The 12,725-nt window shown below is 32.5% G+C and overlaps 1 protein-coding gene across 3 annotated transcripts in view; it reads right to left on the bottom strand.

The window, feature by feature from the left end:
• Window positions 1–12,725, bottom strand: part of DYNC2H1 (dynein cytoplasmic 2 heavy chain 1) — a 290,945-nt gene that overhangs the window by 113,421 nt on the left and 164,799 nt on the right. For all 3 annotated transcript variants that reach the window (XM_033120671.1, XM_033120672.1, XM_033120673.1), the window contains 3 exons: window positions 5,599–5,759; window positions 2,631–2,756; window positions 608–718 (listed from right to left, as the gene is read on the bottom strand). In XM_033120671.1, the coding sequence (XP_032976562.1) occupies window positions 608–718; window positions 2,631–2,756; window positions 5,599–5,759 (398 nt within the window). The remainder of the gene's footprint in view (window positions 1–607; window positions 719–2,630; window positions 2,757–5,598; window positions 5,760–12,725) is intronic.

Raw genomic sequence — 12,725 nt, 5'->3', positions numbered from 1 at the left:
TTTTCTGAGCACTACTCAATAAAACATGACATTAATGGGAAACTGAACAACCACTTAAAAGTTTTTTAAAAGTCAGTTTACTAACAATTATCCTAAATGAATAAATCATATACAATTACAGAGAAAACCATACACAAATACAGACTATTTGAAAAATAACAAAATGAAAACAATAATATGTCAAATTATGAGATAAGGCCAAAGATATACTCTTTCAAGAGACTAAAAATAATTTCAATATTAATGCAAGTAAATATAAACCAGTAAAGGATTCAACATAAGAAATTAGAAAGAACAAAAGCAAATACAAATCCAAGGAAAATTAAGAAGAAAAAAATATAAGGAAAACATTAAGAAAAAATAAAGAAACAGGAAATTCAGTGAAAAGACTAAAGAAAAAAGTAAATAACACCAGTTATTTTAAACTTCGAAAGGAGAATTTCTATGTATTTTTATAAATACCACTTTATGCTACGATTTATGTATATACCTCATCTAAATGTACAGGGAAGTTTTGCATAATACACGGCTGTTTACAGAGTTTTGGAAGGCATGTAGAGATTACTGCACTTACACAAATAGTGATTCATGTTTTAAATCTTCTTACCTCATATGTTATCTTCAAACTTGACTGTAATAAAATAGGAGTAAAGCTGGGATGAACTTCTGCAGTGAGCCAAAGACGAAAGGTATCTTTAGGTTGAAGAGTATTCAATTCCTTGTTGATAAAAACAACAAAAATCAACTTAAATATTGACACAAATTTCTATTTTATAAATATGTTATTACAAAGTAATTTTTCTTATGATATATTTCTTAACTTTCTGATCCTATTTCCTTTAAATATTCATCTTCTCTTACTAGCTCAGTATAATAGATAAGAACTTGGACCTAGAGCTAGGCCAACAGGGTTGAAACTCCAAATTCTGCCACTTATTTCTACGTGACCTTGGGTTCTATGACTTACTTACACCATTGCTAAGCAAGAATGTAATAATAGTACCTACCTTAAACGACTTAAAACAGTGGCTGATACATAGTAAGTACAAAAGAAGTGTTAACTGTAATTGCTATGACTAAACTACCAGTCTTCTTCAGGCCTTCTGGTTCTCACAGTTTCAATTCATGTTTCCACAAGAGTTACACAGTGTTATCAATTCCTTTGACAATTTTTAGTGTATCCTATTGCCTACGATATAAATTGAAAACTTCGCCACACCAATTCATCTGTCCACACTGTATGCTTTATAGTCACTTATTCAAATTTTTATGGCTTTGTGTCTATAATCATTCCTTTGTCTGTTACTCTCTCTTTATAACCTGACAAATTCTAACTCATTTGTTAAAATATAGTATCTTAGGGGAACATCTTCTCCAACTCTTCATTACCACAATCCCAAGCGGAATTAATCGCTGATGATATTTTGTAAATTTCTGTAGTATTAATCACATACATATTAATTATTAATGTGGTCTTTCTCTTCTGAACTAAGTTCTTAGCAAACAGGTACAAATTTTTTATGTAACCAGCACTTAGGACAGTTCCAAGCTTTTTTCTGTACTCAGCAAGGGTTTGTAGAATAAATGAATATTGATAAGAAATATTGATAACTCTAAAAATATTGATAGCTCTAAAAGAGAAGTCTAAAATTATTCTCATAATTAAATTCTATTCTGTTTGGTTCTATTCTGAATAATACTTCTGTGAGAGTAAATGAATGAGTTATTAATTCCGATGCTATGGACTTTCTTCGACTTTCTGTCCTAGGACAAAAATTCCAAGCTCTTCTGCATGGTTCTCGGTATTCCGTAACCTCACCCTCTCCTACGCCTCTAACTCCTTTTCCTTACATTGTCCTGCCTGGCACTTCCAGTACATTCAAGGACATCTTCATTCCTTGTACTAGGCATGAACGTCTCCACCACTATGTCTCTACTTGTGTTTCTGAAACTAACCATGATATTCACCCCCTCTACACTTAGCTGCGTCACACAGAGCCTTCAAGGAACATCTTGTCTTCAGAGTCATCTCTAACTACCCAACACCATACATCTTTTCTTAAATAAATACTGGACTTAAATCCAGGTTTGCATTGAAAACCTACCCAGTGATTTGTTCTATCTTAAGGTTATTTTCATCCTGGAGCCACTGAGTTAAAGGATATGGTTGCTTCAGTTTACATCCCAGCTTCCTTAGCACCTAGAAGCTCTACAGTTCCTTCTCACTCCTCTACATCTTTTCTCCCCATACAGGTAAACAGAACAAGAGCATAAAGTGAAAGTAATGTTATAAACAGATCTTCAACAATCCCTGAAAGCTTTTCACTACTTTTCTTCTGAATAAAAATCTCTAAGCCTCCCTTCAATCCTGATTAATAATTTCTTGGCTTTCCATAAATGCTTTTAAAAAATAGGTTTTTATAAACTTCCTATTAAAAGATCCATCTTGGTTTGTACAAATGTACATATTTAAGAAGAAAATACTTAACAGATTTTAAATGATTTCTCATCAAATACTAGTTTCAAAAAAATCATAAATAATGAATGACATATTTTAATACTCATGGTCCTTGGAGATTGCTGAATTGAGTATATTAGATATTATTTGCACCACATTTATTTGAATCTACCTTTTCCAGAACTGGCAGCCAAGATACCACAAGATGTAAGTTTTTCAAACAGAGCCAGTCTCCATTGCGAGCACATTCTTTTAGCATCTGAATTGCTAAATCAGCTTGACCTTGACCCATGGCAACCTGAAAAAATAAAAATAAAAAACAAAACTAAAACAACAAATCTGACAAAATGTTGTAACATGTAATCAGGGTTCTCAATTTTTAATAAGTAATATCAGACTCTATACTTTTTATTTATTAAAAACATATTATCATTACAGGTTTACAAGTTATGAATAGTATAAATAATTATTGAATAGTCTTGTGTTCCTCAGCTCACTACTTCCTGTATTTCTTACCCTCTCAAACATAGATTGTTTTTAAAAATGGTTTTTATAACTGTAGTCTTGAATACTTTGAAATTTACTTCTCTTTTAGTTTCTCCAAAGAGAGAACATATTTGGCTCTCAAGCTACTGGTCTAATTATTGAACTGTGTCGTTCCCTGGCCCTTAATCACCTAGCAAATCTTAACATGTTGGTGAACCTCAGGATTTTATACGCAGCCTTCTGCTCCTCTATTGCTTCTCAGACAGAAGAGGACGGGGAGGAGAAAATAGAGAAGGAGGAAGGGGAGAAAATGAAGGGGAAGGGGGAATGAGAATCCTTATCTCACTGGAATTCCAACCAATTTTTTTCAGTCCTTATAGCCCACCTGCACTTAGAACATTCATGAAGTAGAACAGGCCACTTTATACAACAAAAAAATTCCAAGCATTGAAAGTATTCAAGTAGAAGCTGAAAGACCCTACATACTATATTCAGTAAATGAGATTTCCCTATTATTTAAATGCTTGGACCAGGTGACTACTTAAATCTAAGATTCTATAAAAGTTTTAGTCAAGAGTCTACTTACCATAACAAGTCTAAACTACTCCATGTTTTTTAAGGATAATTTATGTAATACTTGTATATCAATATAGCTATATCTGCAAAGTGTATATATGTATATAATTTATAAGTATACATATATTGAGAGTCCTGGCTCAGATTTTTTTATTGGGTACATGGTCAAGACATTTTGAAGAGAACTGTTATAGATTACTTCAAACCATAATGATTTCTTTTTTCATAATGAATACAAAATACCATTTCATTATTTTTAGTTGACTTTTACAAGTATTGATTTTGTTTTTCAATCAGACTACTAAGTCTTTCAGAGTGGGAACCATATCTAATTCACTGCATTTTAAAACATACAATAAAACAGGTAACAAATACTTATATATTGATTTTTTAAAAAGTTTTCAAGGTCTAACCTGGCACGAAACAAATACAGGTTTAATTGTTTCAATACACATATTAGTTTGCCATTTATTAAAGTGCAAAAAAATAAAAAGAAGGAATGTACAACACAGAGTAAAAGAAAGGATAAATGTTTTGTTGAACTGAAATAGTAGCTAAAAACAGGCAACTCAAAATTTTCCATAAGGCATAAATTGTGTGAAAACAGCTTAAAGGTTCATGAAAACCTAGGAGAAACTTACTATAAGGAAATTTTTTTTAAGCACAACAGGAAAATGTCAAGAAGATGGTTAGCCACAGCACCCCCAAACCACACCAGTTTCTTGAATTAAAAAATAAATTTTACATTAAGAATGTATTATTATCCTTAGCATACATATTCAGCATGGCAACATTTTTAAACAACAGGAAAATTATGAATAAATATGTCCAAGTTTAAAGGTGTCACTATATTAAACAATTTAGCAAGTCCAGTGCACAAAACTCCAGAAGTTAAATAGTCAAACCTACCAGGAATGCATATAGTTTTATCTTTCTGCCAAGATCACTGCTAACAGATACTGCCTGTAGAAAAGGGCTCTCCTTCCTCAAGACACTTTATTGATAATTGAATATTGTCCTAATGAATATGTTAAAATACCAAAACTAGGACTGAATGAAATTCCCTAGACTTAGACTGTGCAAAACCTGTAAAACTGAGTCTCACTGCTCTTTTGCTATCTTCTATTTATGATCCTTATAATATTCTTATTTTTCATTTTTGGTTACTGTGAACTGTTTGCTTTTTTAATCATTATTAATTATTTTCCCAATGAAAAAGCTTTATTTAGTCAGTTGTCACAAACAGGGTAATTACATTTTTAAACTTGCATGCAAACTGAATTGAGAAAAAGGTAATCTGAACAAACTAAAGCTCCTAGATTTACCTCAGGAAAAAATGTTAGTATATTAGATACATTTTTCTGAAAAAAATTATGTATTTCTTTCATTTCAGTTTTTGCAGGTAAATACTGCTGTTACTTACTATAAAAGCATCCAAATACATTTTTTAAAATTATTCTTAAAAAGTAAGCAAATATATTAGTTTCCTATTACTGCTATAACAAATTACCACAAATTAGAGTCTTAAAGCAAGACAAATGTATTATCTTACCAGACTTCTGTAGGTTGGAAGTCCCCCTGGTCTAAAATGAAGGAATTTAGTTTGAAAATAAAGGTAGTACTTAAGGGCTATGCTCTTCCTGGAGGCTCTAGGAGAAATCCATCCCTTGTTTTACCCAGCTTCTGTAAACCACCTGCATTTCTTTGTTCATGGCCTCTTCCTTCAGAGCCAGCAGCGTAACATCTTCTCATCTTTCTGACCTCTGCTTCTGTCATCACATCTTCTTCTTTCTCTCAACCTCTTCTGTCTCCCTCTTATAAGAACCCTTGTGATTATATTGGGCCCACCTGATAATCCAGGACAACCTCTCCAAGATTAACTTAATTACATCTGCAAAGTTCCTATTACCATGTGAGGTAACAAATTCACAGGTTCTGAGGACCAGGAGGTGGATTCTTTTGGGGGACATTATTCAGCTTACTACAACAACAACAAAAATGTCTGTTTCACTAATAGATTCAAGTACGGGAGGAACAGTAATAGCTTTAGCAAAAACTGCAGGGTAAAATGTACTAACCTGGTGATAACACTCTCCGCTTCTTTCAGCATTAGCAAGTTCTTGAAGTTCCTGAGAAGGATCAGCACCCGGGGAAATAATTATCAAGATGGGTTCAATTTCTAGTGTCTCTTTGTACAAACGTTTGAGATTTAGAGGAAGTGGGGACAACTCTTTCAATCCTAAAAGATATATTACAGAAATTAAAAAGAAGAAGCAACATGAATCAAAAAAAGTCTACTAAAACTAATGACATAATATATATAATAGAGATTAACTAAGTGAATTATAATCCCATATATATTCAAGTTTCCATACTCTAAAATCACGCACATAGTAGTAATAACTATCATTTGTTGAATGCTTAAGATGTCAGACATTTTTGTAAATGTTTTACATCTGTGATATCGTCTAATTATTTTAACACTATGAGTTAGGTACCCTGATCTGATTACCACATTTAACAGATGAAGAAACACACCATCAGGATTGTGGTCTTAATACACAATTTTCTTCCTACAAGAGAAGACTGGTCCAACCATCCATCGATATAGCTTTTCCTTCCTATATATAACAGAGCTCTTACTTTGTGCCATGTATATAGGGAATCAGATTTCCACATGATCTTGTAAACAATTTCACTGTTACGATATAGAATTAAAGTTCTTTCTTATGTCCAAGCATTAAGAGAAGTAAAAGTGGTATAGAATGCTTAGTTTGGAGACAGAAATATATAGCTCTCAGTGTATGTTTGTTAGCTGAATGACCCTATGCAAATCACTAAAATGCACTGTGCCCTGGTTTCCTACATTGTAAAAGAGAGATAAAACAATCCATAGGTCATTTGAGGGCAAAATGGAATATCATAATAAAAATAGATTCCATTTATTTATCACCTATTCTATGGAAAGCATTATACCAGGTAGTTTATTTTATGTATAAGGAAACTTACAGTCAAAGAAATTGAATGTCTTGTCAAAGGCTACCCAGCTACTAACTGTTATCTGTATTCAACACAATTCATCTGTGCTTTTTTCTACTCTGAAGCTCTTCACAAGCTAGAAAAGTACTATACAGGCAAGAAATAATAATTTTGAAATTATATTTAAACCTCGTCTACCAAAATTTGAATTTTTCCATTATTAATATATTTAGTAATAGCCAAACTAAAGAAAACACAATTCAACTAATAATCAAAAATATACTTGTTTGAATTATGCTAAAAAGAAGAGTATGATACAAGAGTTAAAAGAGAAGATTAGTAAAATGTAACAGAATGACTACAGAGACAAGAAAGGCTTCCCTATATCCTCAAAGTAGAAATGAATAGACAAAATTGCACCTCAGAAATTCTAAAATAGTAGGAAAAAGACATTCTTAAGGACTTCTGTAGCAAACACTTTAAAATATGAATTAAATGCCATCAAGATGGTCCAAAAAGTCATTTCTAGATGACCCTCCTAAAAAGACAAATTTCACACCTGAACCACTTCCCTTCTATACTTAACAACAGCCCATGAGAATAAATAAGAATTGTTAAGGGCAGAAATATTCCTAATACCAGGTGAAATTTACCCCAACAGCCACTTAAAATTGATGAATTGCTTCCAGAAGCATAACATATGAATTTTATTTTCAATTGAATTTGAATTGCTAACAATCATCCTGTTTTAAGACCTAATGGAAAATAATTCTTATGTACTTGTGGCAATGTAATAAGAAATATTTTCATTCAAACATTCATTTATTTATGCATAAACTCAATAAACATTCTAGGCCAATTAAATGCACTGTCTGATAAAATGTAGCAGAAGTCTTAAAAATGTACATGACCTTTGATGCAGTAATTTAAATTATAATACTTAATTTAAGAAATAACTTAGGATGTGAATGTAGAAGTAGGTACAAAGACGTTCAATGTAGCCATTGATAATCAATTAAAAACTAGGGGAAAAGACATTAAGGAGTCTGAATGAGGAGTTTCTGATAGCATTATAATGGAATTGAAGTTACAAAAGTGATGATTTACTGAAAAGTAGATTACTCAACAGAATAGACAACATGATTCCATATTGTAATGTATACACATCTATGTGCTTAAAAACAATAGAAAGGTATATGTAAAAATGTCAATAATGATGATCTCAATAATGCCAATAATGATGATGGAATAACAGGGGTCTATCTTTTTATTTCTCTGTATCTTCTCATAGACCTCTAATAGATGTATTATGTGGTAAAGATATATCAAAAATATATATTTTCAAATAAATGACTACTGACTAAAACATGTTTTATTTGGAAAACATATGCCAAACAGAAACTGTCTTTAAAAACTTTAAATGCAAATTGCTGTATCATTTCTTAATTTAACAAATGTAAACTGGAAACTGCATAAGGGCGGGAATCATCTCTGTTTTGTCCACCTTTTTGTATCCAAACTCTAGCATAAATTCAACTATTACTACTAGTCAAAATTCCACAGAGATGAATATATGTTCATTAACTCATTTCAAAGTATTGGAACGTTTTTGATTAGATAAAAAATCATGAAAATTATACCATTTAAGACAACATAGGTGAAGCACTCATGTTATGTTAGCCATACTGCCTACAAAACTCCAACAAAATCTCCACTGCATTTTAAGAGTACTGAGTCTATATATAATCATTGGTTTTATTAACCCAAGTAATTTTGACTCATGATACCATTAGAACTGTCAGTGTGATCATTCAAAATTATTCAATAAAATTGCAGAGCCCAAAATGTTCACTGCATTATAAATTATCATAGTGTTGAACTACTTGTAAATCACTGGGATATTGTATTTTTACTATGCATCTGTAAAATATATAATTTCTTTCAAAAGAAAAAAAGAACTAAAAAAGTTAAAGAAACAACTTAAACCTTTATAGTATTTTACTTTACTCAGATAAAATACTAAGATAATAAAAAAGAAATAATTTGCTGTTTAAAAAGGAACAAATATAACCGCTGCGCTTTTCAGGTACGCAAGGGAGTAAAGAAAGTAGAACATTAATATCAAACTATTACAAGTGGCAGATATAATACTTAGGTTGGTGCAAAAGTAATTGCGGTTTTTGCAATTATTTTTAACCTTTTAAATTGCAATTAGTTTTGCACCGACCTAATCATGTTTCCTCATTCATCTCATCCTTCCTAACAAAGAGGCTAATAAGCATCAGGTGTACGAAATTACTCTTCCTTTACTGGAGAGAAAAGACAACTCTAAAAATGTACCACAAACATCAACAAAAAAGGATAATCAACAACTACTATCTAACTGAATATACATTAACCAATTAAATGGGAAAATACTCTTTTAAAATGGAATACTACTCAAGCCTGGAAACAAAAAAAGTCAAATATTTTGTGGTAAGCAGAATTCAAAGACTAACGCTTTAAAGATTTCTATCCTTTGGTAAGTACTGCTCTGAAGAGACATTGCTGATGTAACAACTAAGGTTACAGCCCTGAAAATAAGGTTATCCTGGATATCCAAGTGAACCAATTTAATCACGTGAGACTTTTATGTATGTATGTATTTATTTTTAAGGAGGGCACAGCTCGCAGTGGCCCATGTGGGGATCGAACCAGCAACCTTGGTGTTATTAGCACCACGCTCTAAACAACGGAGTTAACCGGCCACCCACGTGAGCCTTTAAAAGCAGAAAATTTTCTCCAGCCAAAGTCAAAGAGATGCAGTAGAAGAAAAAAGCAGGAAAAATGAGGCAGAGGGAGAGATCAGAGAGGTGAAGCATGAAAAAGAATCAATCTGCCACTGCTGGCTTTAAAGAAGGTGGAAGGGGTGGACAAACCAAAGAATGTACATGGCCTCTAAAAGCTGAGAAGGACACCAAATGACAGAAATGGAAATGGGATTTCAATCCTACAACTGCATGGTTTGCTGAAGTCTGTGAGGAACCTGAAGGAGTTTAGAAATGGATTCTTCCCAGAGCTTCCCAGTAAGAGCCCAGATGGTCAATACCTAGATTTTACTTTGTGTGAATTGGAGCAGAGAAACCAGATGAGCCCACCAGACTTCTGATCTCTAGAACTGTGAGATAATAAATAGATGTTGTTTTGAGCTGCTAATTGTGCCAATTTGTTACAGAAGCAATAGAAAATGAATACACATTTCCTTATGGCCTTCCTTTCCTCTTAGACACAGATTTCACAAAACAGATTAAGCTATGGAAGGAAGGTGCACAGGATGGGTTGCTAGCATGAATAAGAAAATAGAGGATTGTAAAACTAGGAAAATTGCAAGGCTCCACAAGGCTTTTTGGTGGAAAACTTTTAAGAAGTTACTATTTCAGTAGCTATTGCAGCACCTTCCAAGAACATGTCTTATAATACCACAATACACAAAGCATAATAGCTTGCTCAGAATAGTTAATAAAAAGAGTCAAAATTAAATCAGAATTACAGAAATCAGAACATTTGCATCTTGTAACTGCTATTTTTAAGAAGTAATGTAGTTGATTTTGCTAGTACATAAAGTTTGATTTGTAGGAATATATTAAAGCGGCATGCCTAGAAGTTTTGAGGCTTGCCTACTAACTTAAATCTTTATATCAAAATTACTTTCATAACCATATCTTTTTAAGTAACTATTTTTAAGTTTACATATTATAAAAAAGACTGTTAAAACCTAATAAAAATCTTTCCATATGAATCATGCTCAAGAAATTACATTTGCAATCAAATCTCTAAAATTTGATTACAGAGATAAGTGCTTGTAATTCTCAATTTGAAGTTTTAAAACTTATTCATATAATAAAAACTCCAATTTTATAGAAAACTGTATTAATAAAACCACTTGACCAAATAAAGTCGTCTAGCCATACACCAGTATACATATTTTTTGCTTAGAGTATGGTTTTAGAAATACATTACACTTTCAAAGAACTTGAATATACGAATATCATGAGGTTTTTACTTAATGCTGTTAAATCTTAAATGTCATTTAATCTGGAAATGAAATAATACCATAACTGAAGTATTCCAAAGAGTAGGTAGAGCCAAATTGTGAAGTCAATAAAACAGGTTATGTGCAATGTGACACAAAAAGCATAGTTTTGAAGACTAAATGGATGAGGAAAGAATAGACTCTTTAAAAATGCTCTGGGGAAAAAAAAAAAACCTCTCTGAAAATTGCCTTGTTCTACTTAAACTTGCATCCAGTTTCATCAACTGGTAATAAATATACAGGTAAGCCAGAAATACACCAGATAGTGTTACTTTATAGAGAATTAAAACAGGTTGATGCGCTGATACTTATTAGATGGCCCAGACAGACATCTCTGAAAATGTAATGTAATAAGTTAACATCTGAACTTAATATGCGAGAGAGAAGGAAAAACATAGAGCAAACAGATATGCAAAGGTCCTAGGCTGATTTGCCCACTGATGCACAAGGCGCAAGCAAGAGGGGTACAAGATAAGGTCTGAGAAGTAAGCGGAGGCCAGACTGTGTGGGGCCTTGTAAGCTTATATAAGAAATATAGATTTTTATTCTAAGTGTTTTGAGAAGATTTTGGAGATTTTATGCAAAAAACAGAAGTGACTTGGTTTAAGTTTTCAAAAGATTACACAGCTTTCTAGAGAGAGATCAGAGAAGCAAGAAACAAAGTAGGGAGACCAATTAGGAAGGCAGTCATTGATTTATCAAACAATTATAGTGCTCTATGTTCCAGAAGCTGTTTAAGTCATTGGGGCACAACTGTGAACAAAACAAAATTTGTTCCCTCATGTAGCTTATATTCTAGTTGGGAGACAAACAATTAATAAACAAATTAATAACAATATGTCAGATGGTGATAATTGGTACAGAGGAAAATAAGGTAAAGGAGGCTATAGAGAGCTCAGGAAAGAGTATGTTATTTTTATAGAGTTTGTTCAGGGAAATCTTCACTGAAAAGATGATATTTGAGCAGAGAAGTGATGGAGGTAATTGAGGGTAGATCTCTCTTTGAAGAAGGAATAGCAAATACTAAGGTCTTGGGATTGTAGAAACACACTTGAAGCACTAGAAGAACAGGGAAAAGACTAGTATGGTTGGGAAAGATTGATCAAGAGTGAGAGTGGCAGATTATATCTGAGGGGAAGTAAAGGACCAGAAGAAATAAGACTGTAAAACACTGTAAGGATTTAGAAAGATGAGATACCATCAGGTGAGTCTGAACAGAGGAGTGATATGATCTAACATGTTGGCAAAGGCACTCTGGCTGCTGTGTTGAGAATAAACTGGAAGTGGGGGAAAAAGATGTCTGAATGGTAGTAATCTTGCTCATATGATAGTGGCTTGAACAAAGTGATAGATGGCAGTGAAGGTGTGAGAAGTAATGGGATTCTGGATATATTCTGAAGATAGAGCCAAAGCCATGGCAGTAATTGAGGTAATAGATGACAGTGGTTTACATTACGTTTGTAGTAATGACAAAAAGTAAATGAATTCAGAGTACACTTTAGAATTGAAAGTAAAAGGTCTTGCTTGTAGATTATGTATATAAATAAGGAAAAGGGAAAAAGGATTCCTTTTGGGTTTTGGGTTTGCATAATTGAGTAGATGCTAGTATAGAAAAATCAAAAGTTCTGTATTGGTCATGTTAAATTTGTGATGTAACGTTATATGAAAACATCAAATACGTATGTGAATATATGCATCTGTGGAATTCTAGGAAGAAGTCAGGAATAGAAATAAGAGATAAAAGATATATAAGAGATAAAAGACAACCATATTTGTATATGTCTATTTCATAGACATATAAAATTTCATATACATTGACCGATGCCATTTAAAGCTGAGGATTGGGTGAAGTTACCTAAAGAGAAAATGTGTAATAATGAAAGAAGGGACAACAGAACAAGACTGCAGTGGACTGAAGACTACTCCAACATTCAGAAGACACGCAGAAAAGCAGCCAGTAAAGAAAAGTGAAAAGGAACCCTAAAAGGGTTGACATATGAAAGAAGAAATACAAAAATCAAGAGAAGAAAGTGGAGAATGTTTAAAGAAGGAACAATAAACTTTATTGAGGGATCAAATAAAACAAAAGCACAGATAGCAATATGGAAGAAGACGTCATTAACTTTTTTTTTTTTTTTTGGTCCATCTCTTTAT

This window comes from Rhinolophus ferrumequinum, chromosome 11 (genome assembly GCF_004115265.2).
Source record: "Rhinolophus ferrumequinum isolate MPI-CBG mRhiFer1 chromosome 11, mRhiFer1_v1.p, whole genome shotgun sequence".
NCBI lineage: Eukaryota > Metazoa > Chordata > Mammalia > Chiroptera > Rhinolophidae > Rhinolophus > Rhinolophus ferrumequinum.
The sequence above is the reverse complement of the archived record's forward strand: the minus strand, read 5'-3'. Positions and strand labels throughout refer to the sequence as shown.